We start from the raw sequence: 21,500 nt of genomic DNA on the forward strand, positions 1-21,500 counted from the left end.
GTCGGACCAAAAGTCCAACGGTCCGCTCATCTCTAAAGATGACATCCGGTGGTGGCAACAGCTTTACGAAGGCTAGGAGGACATGTGAGTTAACTTGTTATTTATTTTCACACTCACTCCCTGCAGATTTCATAGTTTGTGGAACTTTTCCTTTAAGAGTCCTGAATGGGATGCACTCCCCAATGTACTCAGAATTCCTTAAAATTAGACAATCCCTCCAAAAAGACAATATTACAATATTTTATTTACTGTGGCACTCCAAGCAAGTTTTAAAAATGTATCAGAAGGAGAATGATTTGCATAGTGTAAACAAATACTATATAATATATATATATATATATATATATATATATATATATATATATATATATATATATATATATATGAGGACTGTGCAGATTTCCAAATTTGAATTTCGCTTCTGTCTATAAATCAACCCTATAGGAAATTAAGCAGATGTTGAGAAATCAGGGTACTTCTAGTTCCACAGCTGCAGGAAGGGCACGCATTGCCTTGCTAGACGCGAAGGATCTCTACTCTTACAGTCTAATACTACAGCCAAAACTTTTCAGAGCAAAGGCAACGCAGGGTGTTGCCTTTGACACGGAGTAAGACAACTCCCATGAGTTTGGCACAGGCATTCATCTTGTGGTCTGGCAATGAGAAGACTGCTTTAAGCAGGTGCTCCTCCCCATACGTATTACAGAGCATGGAAAATGTATAAATGTTACGAGCTTCCACACAACTGTAATATCCATCCTAGCTCTGACCAGATCGTTCTATTTTAAAGGAGGTCACGGAGGATGGCAATTATTTATACTGGCAGAATCCAGCCTTGTTGAAACAGAAAAGGACGTAGAAAGAGAAAAAAAATCTGAACAAAGAACTAATAAAAACAAACAGGTTAATAAAAAACATGAATGTGACGAAGACTTAAAGGAACACTAAATATAAAGTCTAACTGACCATAGTGTTTTTCTATGGAACTATGGACAGGAAGTCCAGAAAAAGATCTGACCTACATGAACACAATTTCTTGCATCTCACATATCTCCAGTTCTAAGAACGACTGGAATCATTTACATACATATGGAGCATATTTGTTTTCCCTAACTTGTTTCTTTTAATTCCTATCAACCAAAAGGTTAAAGGAGAACCCCGGGCTGGGGTGATTTTTGGTTGCTGGGGAGGCAGAGGATGAAAGCAGTAATATTTTCTCACCTCTACCACATTCCCAGACTCTTCGGTCTGAGTGGGGACATGACGTGTCAGGCCTGGTCAGCCAGTTAGTGTCCAAGGCGGAACCCCACTATGGCCAAAAGTCACCACAGCCCGGAGTTCTCCTTTAAAGGGTCACCAATTTTAAAACCTGAAATGATAAAGGTTCTTTAACCCTCCATAGAGGTGACAAGGTGATTTTTGCATTTTGCATTGATCTCTGCAGTTATGGAGCCCCCAAGAACCCCCTCCATGGTGCACAGCTATTTCTTATCCTCTACATTTCAGGGAGGGAGACCAGAGCAGACCTGTTTTTTGTAGTAAAGGGTTTTGCTTCCCTGACCAGACATAGCACAACTCTTGTCTGCTATGCTATAGTGTTTAAGAACTGGACAGTGGACTGGGCTGAACAGAATGGCACAATATCAGGCTGATAATCTACACCAGGGGTACTCAACAACTTTTACTGAAAGTCCACTTACCGGGGTCTATTGTCAGGTAAAGGTTCGAGCTGAACATTAGTAGTAAACGTGTTTTGTTAACTTCTCACAAACGTTGGTGAACTATTTGCATACAGAATTGATGGTTATTAGTGGGAAAACTGGTGTTTTTTCTCTCTCACCAGCTCTTTAAAATTAGGTACAAAGGGGGTGCCTGTCCCCAGTAGTACAGTAGTATATAGCCCCCCTGTTGCTGCCCCAGTAATATATAGCCCCCTATGCTTTCCCCGAGTAGTATAAAGCCCCCTGTGCGCTTCCCCAGTAGTATGTAGTCCCCCTGTGCGCTCGCCCAGTAGTATATAGCCCCCCTGTGTGCTCCCCCAGTAGTATATGGACCCCCGCTTTGTGCTTCCCAGTAGTATAAAGACCCCCTGTGTGCTCCTCCTATATAGCCCCCCTTTGCGCTCCCCCAGTAGTATATAGATGCTGCTGTGTGCTCCCCAGTAGTTTATAGCCCCCCTGTGATTCCCCTCCCACATAACATAAAAACAAACACATACTCACTTGGGTCCGGGCGCCTCCTCTTCTCTTCCCCTCTTGTGGCTGCACTGCAGCAATCACAAGAGGCCCCTCTCCCCTTGTCCTAGCACCATCACTCGAGCGCCGGCACCAGAGACAGAGAGAGTGGCCTCTTGTGACCACTGCGGACACAAGAGTGAATGACAGGGAGGGAGCCAATGGCTTGTTACGAGCGCTCATAGTTACTGTGCAGAGCGCAGCTCAGTATACAGGTATACTGAGCTGCAGCCAGTTGAGGACCCCTAATCTACACAGTATTGTAATAAATTGAATGTGAGGGGAGAAGGTGTAACTGATGCACTGGGTTTGCAAGGTGTTGTGTGAGCAAAAAAGAAAGAAAAAAGGGAAGAGCAACAGCACAGCCAGAAAATGGTTACACTTTGGGCTTATTCCCACATTCCATAAATCCCAAAACCTACAGACAGGGGAAAGCCCTGTAGTGGACTCTTTCCTCACTTGGCATCATGTATTAATATGATGCGGGGAGTGTTTGAATCCTTGCAGCACTGTAATGACACTGTATGAAGATTCTAACACTTTTCCCACTCCCAGCATCATATCGATACATGATGCCAAGTGGGGAAAGCGCCCACTACAGGGCTTCCTTGTCTGTAGGTTCTGTGGTATAATGAACGCGAAAATAAGCCCTAAGCTGCTACAGTTGCAGCTTACAAGTTAAAGGGGTTATCCAGCAAAAATCTTTTTCTTTCAAATCAACCGATATCAGAAAGTTATATAGATTTGTAATTAACTTCTATTAAAAAATTTCAAGTCTTCCCAAACTTATCAGCTGCTGTATGTCCTGCAGGAAATGTTGTTTTATATTCAGTCTGACACAGTGCTCTCTGCTGACATCTCTGGCCGAGACAGGAACTCTGTCTCGGTTTTCTATGAATCCCCATAGAACACCACTTCTTCTGGTCAGAGACAAGATGAATGCCTTTATTTACCCCTGAAAAGCAGTGAGGATTCTCTTCAACAGGTACACTGGCTCGGCTTTCAGGTACACAGCTAGGCTTCTCTCCCACCCTCCTTTACATAGCACATGCTAAACCCCCACCTTCACGTCTTATAATTTATCCTGCCCTATCTGTTACTAGAGACAGATTTTCACTGACAACAGACAGAAGGTTGCAGAGAAGTGAGACACCTAGTGGCCAAGACTTAAGGAATATTTTTCTAGAGAAAGGACTTGTTGGTAAATAAACTGATATACACATATATTAGCAATCATATTGGAGGAATGACAGTGACCATGACCCTTTTTAGAACATTTAGGGCCCTTGTGTGAACAAGAGTATTTCAGGTTGCATTTTGCACCAATGTTCGTCAGTACTCCTCTAAAATAAAGATTCTTCTTTTTTCAAACAGAATCTATGAATTTTTTTTAAATAATTTTTTTATTTAGACATGAAGGATCAGTACCTCGCTAGCACAGCAGGGGTTGACAGGTACCCACATAATGCATTTTTGGTGTTGATTCTCTTCCAGAAGTCTGGCTATGATCTCCAGGAAAACGTCCTTGCATTAAATTGGTTATCCAGGTAACAAAAACAATTTTCTAAATGACCCCCGCCCCTTGCGTCTAATACACATGTTTAACTTATCTTGCCCCCTTTCCCCGTTTTTTTCTCATACTTACCCACTCTGGATGTCTAAAATTATCTTCTCTGTGTCCTCTCTGACAATGTGCTGCTCCCTCTTCCCCCCCTTCCTTTGTAGACACAGGACATGTGACCTCCTCTCTGGGGGCTGGTCTAGCTGTCTATTGACTAGGTAACCTGGTGAAACTGCTAGTGAAAGTGTTGCTTCCATAGACTTATATATGTCCCTTAACCTAGGTTTCTGTAATATGAGATGTTATAGTTCTCTCTCTGTTTGCTGTCAGTGAGTGAAAGCATTTGTACCTGTCTTTATGTCACAGCTCTCTGTATATTGTAATTGTTATAGATGTTCTTAGAGTCTAGATGGAAGTAGAATGTCAGCAAGCAGAGATCTAAACCTCCCACAACGTTTACTGTGCAATAGTAATGACAGCAGTGGGCAGGAAAGAAAGCTAAGAGGGCGAGTATGCAAACAGACCAATCAGGGAGATGCATGATGGGAAATGTAGTTTCCTGGCTGACGCCATCTTGGATATAGAACGGCTTTTAGAAAAACTTGTAACTCAAGAATAGCAGCAGCTAGAAAGACAGGAGATGACTCAAAATAATCAGGTGGACTTGGCGAGAAAGACCAGCTAGGATTGGGAGCATTTACTTTTTTAGTTCTTAGGTGGATAACCCCTTTAACTTTCCTACTGCGCACCTAAAGGCTTCCAACCAGATGAATCTCCGCAAGGAGGAAGACAAATAGCAAGTACACAAATCTGCATGGGCCATAATCCTCCTGTAAACATACAGCTACATCACACAGTCTTTCATTTTGTTTTTCTTTTACTAAGCTTGCAGAATGGCATTTGCAGCGGTGTGTAGGCGGCGGGTCCAAATGAAAGTGCATCTCTGTCACATGTCAAGGGTAGTTCAAGAAAAATATGCGAAAACATCCTCTCATGTGTTGATGACTTGTTTGCTGTATTACAAGCGGTTATTACAGTGCAAGGATACCGTCCATCAAAACCTAAGTACACTCCGCTGTATTAAGCTTTACAGGACAAGGTGTACGGATACCTAGAGTTGTCATGAACAAAACAGATGTGTACATAGAACCTTGTGCTGACATTGTCAGCTACAGAACGTTATAACCAGATATTTACTATCCTTGCAATATGGGGAAACTCATTTATATTGTTTGAGGACCTTTTTTTCAGTCTCTAATAAAGGCTCCATGACAACATTCAGTTAAATTAACATTTAAATAAATTATTTGCAAGGATATTTATAGATTACAGTAATAGGAGAGAGAAAAAACTGCTTTTACACACATTTTCATTAGGCCTCAATTAAACACCATCCAGCCGTTACGATTTTTTATTTTTTTTTGTGAAGGTTTTTTTTCCCCTCTTTGTTATAGGGTGCCGTATATCGTGCCGTTAAACCTACTTAATAGGAGAACATGTCTAGATGTGTAATTCTCCACTGGGGAACATCACTTGGCCCAGGAAGACAGAAATGTAGATGAGTATAAAATAAACATTTAGGAGGCCCGCGTCCCAGCATGTCTGGCACTCCCTTTCATTGTTGACCTATTTTATTTTATTTTTTAAATAAATCTTTTTTTTGCCATTGGTGTGAATAGGCAATGCATGCAGGAGCATGTCTAAGCCCTTAACTCTGCCTTCTATACATGTCACTTATTCTACAACAACAAGAGAGACTTAGTGCATAAAATAAAAGATGAATATGGTATTTAGGGGATAGTTTCTGTATACAGTCCAAGCACAGTTGACTGCCATATACTGTGTAGCAACAGCTGCTTCTTATCGCCTTATAATGAAAGATAAAGTACAGTAAATTACAGTAAAGTAAGATACAGTAAATTACAGTAAAGTAAGATACAGTAAATATAAGAGATATGACTATATCATCACTGGCTCACACATACTGTAATATAGCTATACACTAAATAATAGGTCAGGAAATAAAAATATAATATACAGTATATAAAATAATAAAAATATGGCCATAGGAAATGTAATCTACATAAAGTTGTACAAGGCAAGATGACGCATATTCAAAAAAATTGAATTTTCTTCTCTATTATCAATGACAAAACAGAAACAATGGCCGTTGTAGACTGGATAGCTTCTCATAGTTGACACTTGATCTAGCTGTAGGATCAAGGTCTCAGTACTATGAAGGTCAGGGAAGAGGGGAAAAGGCGCAGTCATGTTCTAGGAACAACCCATGTCAATGCGACTATTGTGACTAGAGATGAGCGAATCTACAGTAGGAACAAAGCGAATCGCTTCACTCTTATCGGGATTCTGCTCATCAGGCTGAGGGCCGCTTCTTCCTGGGTGCTGGGAAAAGATGGATCCAGTCCTGGGAAACTTCTCCCAGTTTCCCAGGACTGGATCTATCTTTTTCCAGCACCCGGGGAGGAGCAGCCAGCAGCCTGATGAGCAGAATGCCGTGGCGGCTGTAGACTCACTCATCTCTAATTGTGACCAAAACGGTATTGTTCCTTGGGGAGAATGTCATCTGCGAGAGTTCTATGCCATTAGTGCTTGATTAGAAATTCTAAGAATATGCAAAGCAGCTCTTTTAGAGGTAGCCTTTCCTTTAAGTCTGTGTTTCACTGCAGTTAGAAGCCTTAGGTTCAAGCCAAGCCAGAAAGTTCTCCAGAAGGAACCATTTCTATCTGTCCATAGCGGTTTCAGGTTATTGTCCCATCTCAGAACAGAACAGGGTGCTGGGTTGCATATCCTTGTAGCAACTGGGAGACCTGGAAGAAGACCATGCTAAGCACAATCCTCTCCTGACCCTGTCACATGACCAGTCAGGCTCCGACTGATGTTCAAGTCAATGGAGCCCAAATAATTATGCTGATACCGAGCGTGGAGCGGACCACGCTATAGCACAGTCCTCTCCTTGCTCATTCTTACGATTGATATTGGTCTGAACACTCAGAACCAGACCGATAAAAACTTTTGACATGTCAAAACTTTTCTATAATGGCAGATACCTGTTGTGCAATGCTGCATCTGCAAGCTACTTCAAGAAACACTTGCATAACCGTTTATCTTGTTTCTAGATTTCCTAATAAGAAAATGGAAGCTAAAAGCATACTTGTCACTAACAACACTGACAACAACAACAAAAAAAACTAAAGGGTTTCAGACCCCGACTCATCAGTACAATGAGCAGGAATAGCAGCACACGCTGGGTCTATGAGAGACCCAAAGACTTCCATTGGGAGTCCATCCAGGTCATGTAACCCAGAGCTGGGATGTGCCAAGTGTGCACTACTCCCAGCTCCTCCTTCAGATTGGTTGCGATTTGAACACTAAGGGCCCTATTACCAACAGATTATCTGACAGATTTTTTTTTTAAACCAAAGCCAGGAATGGATTTGAAAAGAGGAGAAATTTCAGTCTTTCCTTTATGAACTTTTCTCTGTTTATAGTCCATTCCTGGCTTTGGCTCAAAAAAACTGTCAAATAATCTGTTGGTGTAATAGGACCCTAAGGCGCAGACGGATGACTGTATCTATGGAACATCAAAGGTTTTTATTAATGATAGGTACACTTCAAAATAGAGAATATAACACATCAAAATAGAGAATATAACACAGAGTAGATGCTACTCACTCCCCTCTCACAGCATTAGATCCAGTCAGCCACAAGTCCCCACCCATCTCCCCTCAGCTAAGTGAATCAGATACTCCCTGCACTATGTGTAATACAGAGTAAGGGGGCGGAATGTGACACAGGGACTCTCTTTGACGTTTTTAGGATACATGATCCACTGGGGATTTTGCAACTTATTGATTTCAATGGGTCTACAGAAAACCTGCAAGTCCTCTATTATCCCCTACTACTATTACAGATTTGCTTCAAATAAAACTCCTGCTTATCACCTGCAACATACTGTATGTCTGTGTGAACATAAGTATTTAAAATACTTACTTCAAGCCCTGCACCAGGCATAGCACAGTATGCACTATGCCTGAAACATTCCTTTAAAATCCATCATTCGATTTATTAGTTTCATACAATTTTTATATGTTTGCTAACACAGAGGCATTCAATGGTACGACCTGATGCAGAACACAATGTAAACACCCAAGGCAATAAATACGGCCTTTTCATACGAGTTACATGCTGCCCAATAAAGTATTAGGGTTGGCATGGGCCTATTTTAGGCTTAGACTAGGTTTGATTATATTTAGGATTTATCTGAGAAACAGAGCATTTTATGTGCTATTAAGTCTATTTTAGAGCATATAAACATTGAATCCAACGCGGTGTGTTTTCATGTTCTCTTTAAGCAGACACAATATTTTTGTGGGCTCTTTTGGGATAAGCGTGCCTGGAGAAAGAATAAACACATTATCCTCCCAGCACCGCTAAGGTTCCCCTATGGCCTGGCCTTTCAAAAAGTAACCGGTCACAGGGTTCAACTCTTCATTTTATTTGCTTAGGACATTTTTTGTGCACCAGTAAGCAGAAGGCAAAGAACTAAAAGGAGTTTTCTTCCTAGATACCATCTGCTTTGGCAAGAGAGGTAAGGGCAGGGTTATTGAAGGCCATGGGTACCTTTGCACATTTTTATTAGTGGATAGAATCTATTACACAGAATAAAACTTTACAGAATAAAAAATTACATTTTGTTTTCATTTCTCTACTGCAACTTGTATGTTACAATGCATTGCACACTGCTCAATTCCATTGAGGAATCAAGCAGCTTGCAGCCATATAAGAAAACACAAACATGTTATGCTTACCTCTCTGCGCTCCACTGATGTCCTCAGCTGTCTATAGCCACTGTTACTGCCAAGACAAGCCCGACTCTGAAGCGACTGCCCACTCAACCAATCACTGACTGAGACAGGACTGCACCCTGACCAGTGATTGGCTGAGTGGGCTGTTACCCCATACCCAGTGCCATAGAATTACATTATTCTGGATCTTGAACTGCCTGTGGGCACTATGGAGATGGAGCAGAAGGCTCTGCCTCCCAATACACTGTTACAAGCAGAGGGGAGACAACACAGACACAGACAACAGGCTGTCTATAAAAGGTATATTGAAAAAGTATTATTGAGCACAGTGCTGCACTATAGTCATGTATTATTAAAACTTTAGTGGTACATAGTAACCCTTTAGATAGTGCGGTCAATAAAAACAAGACATCTAAGTGGTTTTAGAAGGATTCTGGGCATCTAAACGAATTGGAATAGTAAAAGTAAAATAAATTCTCCCCCCCACCCCCCACCCAAAAAAAACAAATCATCTATGTATTAATGCTACCATCTGAAAGAATAGCAGCTATAAAAAAAAAAATCTGGGCATTATACACAAAAAATACGCCAGTTGATTTTGTTCATTCACCTGCTAAACAGTCATAAAAAAATGACAAAAAAAGTCAACTGCACCCCAAAATGGTACTAATAAAAAGGTAATATCACTCAGAACTTGTTCTGGACAAATCAAGGGGTTGCAGTGGAATATACTTTATACTTTAATAAAACTTTATCATTAAGTTACGTACCGGAAAATGGTGCCATTAAAAAATACAACTTGCCCTGCAAAAAAACAAGCCTTCATATATATATATATATATATATATATATATATATATATATATATATATATATGTATATATGTTGATGGGGAAAAATGTAAGGTTCTTGGAATGTAATGATGGAACAAATAGAAAAATTGGTCATTAGAGCCTTAAAGGGGTTCTCCGGATGGGACATGAATTTTAACTATGGCCGGGGAGAGGGTGGATAAATACAATGACATCCACTTAGCTCTCTGGCTCCAGCGCTAAGGGCGACATCCAGCTTTCTCAGCTGGTTTGAGATTGGTCCTGAATCATCAAGTTTCAAGCCCAGTCTCAGACATGGAAGCAGCCAGGGGACTGGGGACCTGAGCAGCTGTAAGTCGGACTCTGACCTGGAGCCAGAGAGGTAAGTGGACATCATTGTTTTTATCCACCCCCTCCCTGGCCACAGTTAAAAAATGTCTCCTGCCCAGAGTACCCCTTTAAATAGGCCAAACACTAGGGAGGTAAGGGGATGACATAAGATGTAGGGAGTAAATATCAGAACCTTTTTCCAAAAATACCTGATTTGAAAAAATATTATAATACAAACTTAATACACTCAGAGGAACACTGTCCAAGCCCTCCCAGTAGGTGGTCTATGTACCTTTAATAGAACTGTAAGCATTTGCAATACACTTGACCACTCCATAATACCAATCTGGCCATCATTGGTCAGATTGATGGGGTGAGATAGAAAACTGGGATCCCCCATTGTAAGAATCAAGAATTTGGATATGCCTTTAATTAAAATAGAAGTCCGGCCAGACCCATTTTTAGCGAGTTCTGGGGAAGGTGAGCATAAAAGAAATAACATGTGCTTACCTCATTCGCTCCAGCGCTGGTGGCCGCATACTGCTTTCTGGTCTCAGCAGGGAAGCAAGTTGTGACGTGTGAGGTCCGCTCAGCCAGTCAGCGGCCGAAGCGGGACCTCACTACGGAGGCTGACTGGCCCTCACACATCACGAACCGAGCTCCCACAGACCAGGAAGCGCCGGGAACCAGAGTGGCGGTATGCAGCCACCAGCGCTGGTGCAAGGGAGGTAAGAGCATGTTATTTCTTTTATCCTACCCAGCAACATGGGTCTGGCCGGACTTCTCCTTTAACTGCTAAATATTTAGAATATTTATATATATATATATATATATATATATATATATATATAAATTTGTTGCACATTTGTTGTCATGACTTGCAGTTTCCAGAATAAATGATGGTTTGCGGTCAGCCCATCATCACATGCCAGTAAATTTACGGGTAATAGTCATTAACAACTCCAACGCTTTCCATGATATTCAAAAGGTCACGATCTATAGTGGAAGTTTGTACCACTTTACCTTTTAAACTCTCACACCAAACATTAGGAACTGAACATATAGTTGTGAATCAAAGTGATAAACATCGGGAAAGGTGCTCCAGATCAGCGTGAGCACTGCATTCCCCTCACAATGCCCCTCTTTCCAGGTCTGGACAGCCACTCTTGTGCAATTTATAGCAGTGTTGGTTCAGGCTTGCCTAATGGATTGCACATTGGAATTCTGCCACACAACTCATCAGGAAATGTGAGTCTCTTCCCGGCATGAAGAGCACACGTGAACCTGAGAGGGGAACTCGTTTCCTTCCCTCTTCACAGAAACACCATTCTTAAGGAATACGTGCAGATTTATATGACTTTAAGGGCAAGTTAGTCCAATGTCTGAAAAGTTTTTTTATATACATATAGTGGTTAGGGGACAAGAGGAAAATTCAAGCATGTGATTTCCTAGAATTCTAACACAGATTGATGAAGCTCTGGGGAGGACTCTTGTACAAAAACATGACGGGTAAAAATAGTGCGGTCAATAAGAGTATGCAGCTGGAAGAAAGGAGGGATTTCATATTTGTCACTTAATATGTGCATGATACAAAACAGACAAATATCCTCCTGGCGATCAGAAAGGAGTGTATTGGACACAGCGCCCCATTCCTCTTGCAAATGCGTGAGCATTCTGCCACAAAACAGGTGTACATGACTGCATATGTGGAGTGTTGAGTGGACTTGCCAAAACGTTTGGTATCAGCAAATTTCTTTGAACCCGAACGCTTGTCATTTGAATACCAACAGCATGAGAGGTTGGATGCCACCCTAGGGGGCAGCATAGAACTTCTCCAGCTGCCAGCAAAGCAATCGGGTGTGAAGAACATTTTGGCAAGTCCACTAAACACTACAAGTGTTACATAATAACATAGTTAAAGGGGTTAGCCAGCGTGCAGGCACTTTTTTGGGGGGACCGGGGAGGAGGTGGCTGAAATAAAAGACGTCGACTCACCTCCCCGTTCCAGCGGCGGGTCCCGCATCACGGCGCTCCGGTGAGTGGACGCCTTTTATTTCAGCCACCTCCTCCCCGGTCCCCCAAAAAAACGCTGGATAACCCCTTTAATAAAAGGTTGAAAGACGACAAGAGTCCATCAACTTTAACCTTTGGAAACTCTACTGTGTTGATCCTGAGGAAGGCAAAAACTCCTATGAAACAGATGCCAATTACTCCATCACAGGGAAAAAAAATCCTTCCTGACTCCAAAATGGCAATGAGAATTATCCCTGGATCAGCTTCTTATCACATGTAATCTAGTGCCCATAACTTGTAATATTATATCTATCAAGAAAAGCATCCAGGTTTTTGTGTCAAAAGTTTTGATCGGTCCGGGTCTGGGTGTTCAGACCTGTACCAATCGGCAGAATTAGCTTCCTGTCACGTGAGGAGTCTGGTTAAAATAATGTAAATCAATGGAGTCAGACTTTTTCTTTTCCCCCACACAGAGCGGTGATGTGCAGATGTGCAGCAGCACAGTCCTCTCCCCGCTCATTCTCCCCATCGCTACGGGTCAGAACACCCAGACCCGGAAAGATGAAAATGTTTGACAGGCCTCCATGACATGTCAAACCTGTTTCATGATGCCTGTGGTTTAGGCTGCTCATTGTATAATGGTAGCACAAGGTAACTGCGATTGAGCTCCCACTGAAGTGAATGGGAGCTGAGCTGCAGTAACATGGTGCCACCAGTACACAATGAATGGTGTATGGCTTTAATCAATCATTTAACCCCCGAAAAACCTTCGCAGGGGTATAAGTTGGAATTTTTAATTCCTGGTTTTTCTTTCAATTGCATTTCTGTATTTGAGGAATCCCATATGAGAAACTCTTAAAGCTTTAGAGTTAGTTATAACATGATGAATTTGGCACCGGACACAATAACAGCGGCTACAATTATTTTACATCACAGAAAGTGTTCTCATTTCCAGACAAGGGATTATCTTGTGAATTCAATGCACATTTGTACAGTGGGGAAAAGTATTTGATACACTGCAGATTTTGCAGATTTTCCTACCTACAAAGAATGGAGAGATGTGTTTTTACTGTAGGTACACTTCACCTGTGAGAGACACAATCTATAAAATAATTCTCCCTTAAAATCATATTGTATGATTTGTACATAATTATTTAACAAAAAATAGTAAAGGTCTGCTACACCTAACCCCTACGAATGGAGTCCACCCCCTTCGAGTGCACCACTATTCCCAGCGCTCACAGGATATAAATGAATAAATGAGTGTGTACCAATGTAGAGGGCTCTCTAGAAGCGGGTGATGTGTTGCAAACACTGTGAAGACATATGATTTGTACACCTATATAAATTGTACGTCAACATTTATTGCTTAAATTCATATATCATAATTGATAGTTGGTCATCGCTATAAAAAAACCTTGTAAAGGTAAAACTAATAGTAGAAAGCAGTCTAAATGCATAGGAAATACATAAAAATTACATATAAATGCCTAACTAGTATAAAGATAAAAAATAGGTAAAATCTATGTGATAAAATAGAAATTTATGTGTATGTGGAGCCTAGTGAGGTTGCCTGCGCCGGGCCCAGCGCAGGCAGCTCACCTAGATGTATTTAGCAGTAGTCCCGAATCAAGAGGTCTGGCATGAGCTCATATCGCTGGATGGCCGTTGGAATAATTATATTAGTGTCCTAGTGAGACAGCTTACTTTTCAGGTCATGCACTTTGGGTGAAATAAGGTGATGTTTAAATGACAAATGGTGGAATGTCCACCTCTCACCCTGCCGGCGGTAGCTCCCACGGTCCAATATAGTATTGTAGCGGCAGTCCGTGTCTCAGTCAGTTCGGCTTCTTTGCAATCCGTGCAGTTAAGATCTAATTCAGCACAGTGAGCTATCTCATGCTGTTTGCGGCGTCCGCATGCATGTGAGCGCGCTGTCTTGCTAACTGCCGCTTGGTTTGAATGTCCAGGCAGATACGGCTTGAGTTCGGGATATACTTCAAAATCGGTAAATGATAAAAAGGCTCTGTTATCCTTGGTTCTTGAACGCGTTTCAGGAGATCTACTTGCTCCTTTCCTCAGCAGAGAACTTGGATAACTCTGTATGTATGACCTGAAAAGTAAGCTGTCTCACTAGGACACTAATATAATTATTCCAACGGCCATCCAGCGATATGAGCTCATGCCAGACCTCTTGATTCGGGACTACTGCTAAATACATCTAGGTGAGCTGCCTGCGCTGGGCCCGGCGCAGGCAACCTCACTAGGCTCCACATACACATAAATTTCTATTTTATCACATAGATTTTACCTATTTTTTATCTTTATACTAGTTAGGCATTTATATGTAATTTTTATGTATTTCCTATGCATTTAGACTGCTTTCTACTATTAGTTTTACCTTTACAAGGTTTTTTATAGCGATGACCAACTATCAATTATGATATATGAATTTAAGCAATAAATGTTGACGTACAATTTATATAGGTGTACAAATCATATGTCTTCACAGTGTTTGCAACACATCACCCGCTTCTAGAGAGCCCTCTACATAATTATTTAGCATTTGAAAGTATGAAATCAAAATGTGATACAATAGAAACACAGAACCCAAAGAGGTATTCCACTCAGATAAAATACATGTTAAATCCTCCCCCTCCATTCCATACTTATTTTCTTTACAGGCTCCTTCCCCTAGTTCTGAGCTGCTACTTTCTACCGAAAACACAGAAAACTGTGTGTGAGCTGTTCTCCCCATCTCCCCTCTGCCTTCCAAAATGGCTGATGTACACAGTGTCCCTAGACGGCTGTTTTTTTGCAACCTGTAATGCTTGGAGGGTTAATCAGTCAAGTAGATTATGACCTCACTGTGAATAACCTTCCCAACATTACAAAGTGCAGATACAGCTGGACAGGGACCCTAAAGGGGTTATCCAGCGCTACAAAAACATGGCCACTTTTTCCCCTACTGTCGTCTCCAGTTCAGGTGCGGTTTGCAATTAAGCTCCATTTACTTCAATGGAACGGAGTTTCAAAACCCCACCCAAACTGGAGACAACAGTAGGGGGAAAAGTGGCCATGTTTTTGTAGCGCTGGATAACCCCTTTAATTACATGTGTTTACAAGAGCCATCTCGGAAGGAAGGGGGGAGGAGAGGGAAACTGAGAAAACAACTTACACACAGTTTCCTGTGTCTTCAACAGAAAGCAGCAGGCTCACAACTGGGGGAAGGAGACAGAAAATGTAATAAGTAAGGAACAAGTTGTTCGCCTCCAGGAGAGGGATGATTCAGAATGTATTTTTACCTAAGCAGGATACCCCTTTAATATTTGGTTCAGAAACCTTTGTCTGCAGGTACAGAGTTTAGACGTCTCCTGTAGTTCTTGACCAGGATTGCAGACAATGCAGCAGGGATTTTGCCCCACTCCTCCATACACATCTTCTCTTTTAGGTTTTGGAGCTGTCGATGGGCAACATTGAGTTTCAGCTCCCTTCAGATATTTTCTATTGGGTTCAGCTGTGGAGACTGGCTAAGCCACTCCAGGGCCTGGAAATGCTTCTTCTGGAGCTGCTCATTAGTTGCCCTGGCTGAGTGTTTCAGGTCATTGTCATGCTGGAAGACCCAGCCATGACCCATCTTCAATGTTGTTACTAAGAGAAGTAGATTGTTGGCTAAAATCTTGCGATACATGGCTCCATCCATCCTTGCTTCAACACAGTGCAGTCGCCCTGTCCACTTTGCAGAAAAGTACCCCAAAATTATGATTACATCCCTATGTTTCACGGTTGGGGCTGTGTTCTTAGTGTTGTACTCATCCTTCTTCCTCCAAATATGGTGAAAAGAGTTGATACCAAAAAGTTCCATTTTGGTCTCATCAGACCACATGACCTTCTTCCATGCCTCATATGGATAATCCAGGTGGTCACTGGTGAACTTTAAACAGCTGGTTTCAGCTATTTCATGCAATAACATACAAATGAAATATTAATAATCATATAATGTGATTTTCTGGAATTCTTTTTATAGATTCAGTCTTGTACAGTTGGAGTCTATCAACCAAACGCTACACAGCTCTCCATTCTTTGTAGGTGGAAAATTTGCAAAATCGGGAGCATATCAGCTACTTATTCTCCCCACTGCATAAATACACATTTTTATTTATAACAAGCCCACAATAGCTATACATGTGACTGTTTATGGCAGTCACAGACATCCACAGCCCTCAGCATCGCTTTCACAATACGGATTGTTTGCTTAGATTCAAGACTAGACATACTTTTGTGTCTGGCAGTGACTGACGGTCAGGAAATGAGGTATTAACCAATGTTAATATAATATAAGTAAAATGATTCAGACTGAATGATGGGATCAGGTGTTAACTGAAGCAACCCACCAGAAAGCAAACTAAATACAGAGAATTTTTGCCCCAAAAATAATCTGCTGTCTTATATACTCTTTGCAATTCAAAACATTCAGTATATTACGGCATTTAGCTATACCTTTCCATATATATATATATATATATATATATATATATATATATATATATATATATATACACATACATACACACACATATATATATACATACATATATATGCAATGTGCGGCTGACGGCTGATGACTGTAGTATGAAATAATAAAGTATTTACTTACCTTACTACGTTTTCTGGTGTCCTCGGGTCTTTCTTGGTCTCTGCAGCTCTTCCTTTTGTTCCGGTCTCTGCACTGACAGGCCGCTCAGCCAATCACTGATCGAGAAAGGACCACGGCCAGTGAGTGCAGAGACCAGAACAGAAGGCAGAGCTGCAGCTGCAGAGACCAGGGAAGACCTGTGGACACCCGGGAACGGTAAGTAAATACTTTATTCTACACTAGGCGAGGGCTGCAAGGACATTGCTACAATGTCCTTCCTGCCCGATAGTCGGCCAGTGTAATTGCTCAGTAAAGGAGCTCCAATCTTGCAGATCAGCGCTCACTTACACTTTATTAGGACCCTAACTTTGGGCCGCTGAACCACAAGATGGCCATCTTCTCTCTCTTGCAATTTAGTGTAATCTGGCTGTCACCTTAATGGGAAAAAAAAAAAAAAAAAAAAAAGAAATTTATCAAATTGCCAACAAAGGCCATATGCCAGAAAGGTAATATCTTTCACCTGTACTCACTGTAAATGATATAGGGACAGATATCACTGTCTTCCTGTCTCTCCCTGAACATAACACAGGCACAGATATCACTGTCTTCCTGTATAAGATATAGGCACAGACAGCACTGTTGTCTGGTTTCACCCATACACCTTCAATAACTGACAACCATCAGTTACCTCTTGCTGTCCTCACTATACACATGAAGGCTCAACATGGCCATGCGTTTCTGTGTTCTCTATGGAGAGGAGAGGAGTAAACTGCAGCAAGAGAGCTCTGGTGGTGGCTTCTTTCTCCCAGAGTAAAGGGGTCGGGTAGTGATTTTCTATCACGTCTGACTCCTGCCTCCACCGACATCATGTGTTGGTGGTCAGTCGGTCGAGCCCCATAGACCTACTATACTATACATACCCCATACTATACTACTAAAGACCAAACTCAAAATGAGCGGCAGGTACCGTCAACAAAAGTATAAAGTTTATGGGGACCTTAAAGCTGTCCATATTCCGGAGCATGCATGTGTTCTGAGCAGGGGGAGTGTAGAAATCTGCTCTGATCACTGGATCTCTGACTGCCGACCCCCACTAATTCCGGGAGCAGGTGAATGTTTAGAAATGCATTATATGGCTTATTATGCAGAACAAATTTATATGTGTGTTTGTGTGTAATAAATATACATACATATATATATATATATATATATATATATATATATATATATATATATATATATACACATACACACATACATATATATATACACACACACACACACAAAGTTTTGCTCAAAATACTGACTAACCCCCGCCATAATATATTTGGTTTTCCATCCCACCATAATCCTATATTACTTAGGACAAACGTTTCACAAGCTGTGGAGACGACGTGGTCCCGATGTCTCTTGGCCTTTATTATATGTGATTATCAGACTGTAAACTGATAGAGTTGTGCTCTTAATCTGTCATTACATTATTATATGAATAGGTTTGTCTGGGAGACATCAGTAAAGCCATTGAATGCTCTCTTTCATTACCATTTCCTTGGTGTCATGTTCTGCCCTCATACCACAAATAATTCAGGCTTTGAAATATTATGAACCCAGTTCACATTGTCGCTGCCCATCTCCGACCTCCATTAATGGTGAAGAACGGCTTCTGTGGTCGAAGAGGCAGATTTCACTCCATAACACTGACTCCTCACATTATCCAAGTAATGGTGCAGTATGTAACCACAGGATGAGATCGGACAATCCCTCTTTAGTAGGAAGCTGCAGATTTCCGGCATCACAGTCAGGCAGGGGAGAGACATATTTGTGTCTTTCCTAGTTATTTCTTTGTATATATTTATTATATACAGATAACAATATATTTTTTTTTATATATTTTCCTCAGAAGAAAATGCTAGGGCTTATTTTTTGGGCAGGTCTGCTATTTTTGGAGACAGATGCCCCTAGCCTGTACACCATACCGTATGTTCCACTGTTGTTAGGCTCCTATACTGTAAGTTCCCCTGTAGTTAAGCCCTCATACTGTATACCTCACCCCTCTGTAGTTCTTCCCCCATACTTTATACCTCCCCACTCTGTAGTTGTTCCCCCATACTGTATACACTACCACTCTGCAGGTACTCCTCATTCGTTATACCTACTTCTGTAGCTGCCCACGTACCCACCATCCCCCCATATTCAATGTCCCTTACTATGCATCTTCTTACTCCTCCTGCAGCTTGTGTTAAGCAGGTGGGGGTGGAGCATAAGAAGTCTGGCTGATTAGATTGGCTGAGCAGGCGGGGGTGGAGCATAAGAAGTCTGGCTGATTAGATTGGCTGAGCAGGCGGGGGTGGAGCATAAGAAGTCTGGCCCTGATTGGCTGATGCTTAGCGCCCAGTGTCAGGGATCTGATCAGCTTACTGTAACTAGGGCTTATATATGGAGTAGGGCTTATATTTCAAGACTACTCTAAAAAGCCTGCAAAAAGAAGCTAGGTCTTCTTTTCGGGGTAGGTTTGTATTTTCAGGGAAACACAATATACCATTGTAATTTCTTACATAATAATATAATACGGGAATAAAATCTTATTTGTGGAAAGAAAAACATTAATAGCAATATATTATTACAAATAACCCACTGTTTAAAAAAGTTTTTACATTTTTTTAAGAATTGTGGGTGATTTTATTCTAATTTCAATTTACAATCTATATATTATAAAATAATCCTCATATCTTGCAGTTTTTATTCTGGCCACTAAGCCTAATGATAGGCCGAGACTTCCTGCAGATTTAGCAATGGTTTCCAGAACCTGAACTCTGATCTCCCACAGCTGCAAATGTTGGATGCAACTATAGGGAGTCCTGGATAACATGTATACCGCCATAGACATGTTTTCCAGGAATCATACAAAAGGCGAGCATTCGGTTTGGGAGAACATAGCTGAACACCACTTTCCACCAGTTTACTAACTTGTAGGGAAGCAGAGTGGATCTGATCAGAAATAAGGGGGCACAACGCTCAGCTTCAACCCCTTCAATTTGGAAATAGGGAAAGAAGAGAGGTCAAAGCATAACTTTTTCTATTGTCACTATGAAACATAAAAAGTTTTTAGAAATAGGTTTTCTTTAACATTACCTTTACATGATCAGGATTCTTATCACAAATCCCTCCAATATTTGCAGTGTATACTATGCCTTCGTACCATCTATACACGTCCTGTATACATTTACCGCATGGTGTAAGAGGTTAGCGTTATTGTTCTACGTCGTACAAGTTATGGATGTACTTATCTGGGTTATAAATCAGCCGCTCTCTACATTACACAGACACAAGGAATAATTTTCCCATCTCTATCAACCTATTTTTCTTTAAAAACGTCAATTTTATTTTATAGCGCACATATACCTCAAAGCTACGGCTATAACATATTCACAATAAGGAAGGAATTAGGGAGGAGGGCGTCTCTTTTGTGAACCTCAAAGACGCCAAATTGGTCCATTTCAGACATAATATACCTCCTACAGACCCGGGATAGTTATAGATACCTTTTAAGTATAACCTGACACAGTCACACAATATATTCGGGTAAGACACCGGCTCTGTGGTTATATATTATCCGACGGCCTCTCTAGTGACTTTCTCGCCGTATGTTACAACAGAAGATTGTTTCTTACCCAATCAGCATTTCCGTGAGCTTTACAAAGCCGACATAAGCCAACTCGAATGCTCCTCTGTGTCTGGACTGTAGAAGGTGATGCTTGAAGTAGTCCCCCATCTCATTGACCTGTAATAAACAACAAAAGCTAAATAAAAGCACAACAATGAAACTAAAAGATTAATACAAGATTGATAGATACTGATAAATAGTGGGGCTGATATACTACAATTGTCTAAGAGCATGTTAACCACACAATTCCCACGCTAAGGCCATGTTCACATGGCGTAAGACACCGGCCGAATTCCCCACTGCTCACAATGTGTATGGGGAATACACAAACCTGGAATGACGGAATCTTATTTTCAGGGTAGGTTTGTATTTTCAAAAAAACACTGGGGGAGATTTATCAAACATGGTGTAAAGTGAAACTGGCTCAGTTGCCCCTAGAAACCAATCAGATTCCACCTTTCATTTTCCAAAGAGTCTGAGGTATGAAAGGTGGAATCTGATTGGTTTCTAGGGGCAACTGAGCCAGTTTCACTTTACACCATGTTTGATAAATCTCCCCCTGTATATATACCATTGCAATATCTTACACAATCATATAATATGTCAATTCTTTAGGCAGACAGTGGAATCCGCCTGAGCCTAGAATAGAGTCTATAGGATCGGCGGAGAATCAAGCAGAAACGCGCGGGGGGGGGGGGGGGAGCGATGGAATCCACGGGATGATCTCCATGCGAATTCCATTAGTCTGAACGCACCCTAAACCTACCCAGTGTCACCTTTAAAACCGCCACTCCATGTGGTTACATGCTGAAACTTCCATTGGAGTAAATGGGAACGTTAGGCGTTGACTTACCATGGCATAGAACCGTGGCGTAGTGTTGAACACAGGTGCGGAACATGTTTGTATGCACATGCTCTAGAGGTCCATATCCATATACACCTTAGGCTCTGGACCGTCATACCTGCTGTTCGCGGCAGATTGAGCTGTAAGTCAAAAGTGTATGAGGCGCTCCTGACTGTGGTGGTAATAGAGTAACAGAAAATTCCACCCGAACCTTTTGTTTTGGGAGAGATAAGCCACAGCGAGATTGTTCTTACAGCAGCTTACCCCACCCCAAAAAAGAGCGCAGGAACGTTTGCCCGCAACCAACGTTTCTGTGTATGAGGTGAACAGGGCCGGATGGAGAGATAAGCGACAGCTAAATGAACACAGCTTTGGCTGTCCAGGCATGATGCAACAACTGGAGGGCCAAGGGTTCCCCATCTTACTATAAACTTTTTTTTACAGTGGCTTATAATGTATGAAAAATGTGGCACATATTTAGATATAGTTGTCTACCACTATACCACCTATTATTCTTTGGCTTTGCACCCCATATTTTGGCACTATGTCATATCTTTAGACACACCCATCATTTATCAGT

The 21,500-nt window shown here is 41.4% G+C and overlaps 1 protein-coding gene across 5 annotated transcripts in view; it reads right to left on the minus strand.

The window, feature by feature from the left end:
• Positions 1-21,500, minus strand: part of THADA (THADA armadillo repeat containing) — a 480,068-nt gene that overhangs the window by 376,878 nt on the left and 81,690 nt on the right. For all 5 annotated transcript variants that reach the window (XM_069954790.1, XM_069954788.1, XM_069954791.1 and 2 more), the window contains exon 22: positions 20,084-20,193. In XM_069954790.1, coding sequence (XP_069810891.1) covers positions 20,084-20,193 — 110 coding nt within the window. The remainder of the gene's footprint in view (positions 1-20,083; positions 20,194-21,500) is intronic.

Source organism: Dendropsophus ebraccatus, chromosome 15 (assembly GCF_027789765.1).
Source record: "Dendropsophus ebraccatus isolate aDenEbr1 chromosome 15, aDenEbr1.pat, whole genome shotgun sequence".
Classification (NCBI taxonomy): Eukaryota; Metazoa; Chordata; class Amphibia; order Anura; family Hylidae; genus Dendropsophus; species Dendropsophus ebraccatus.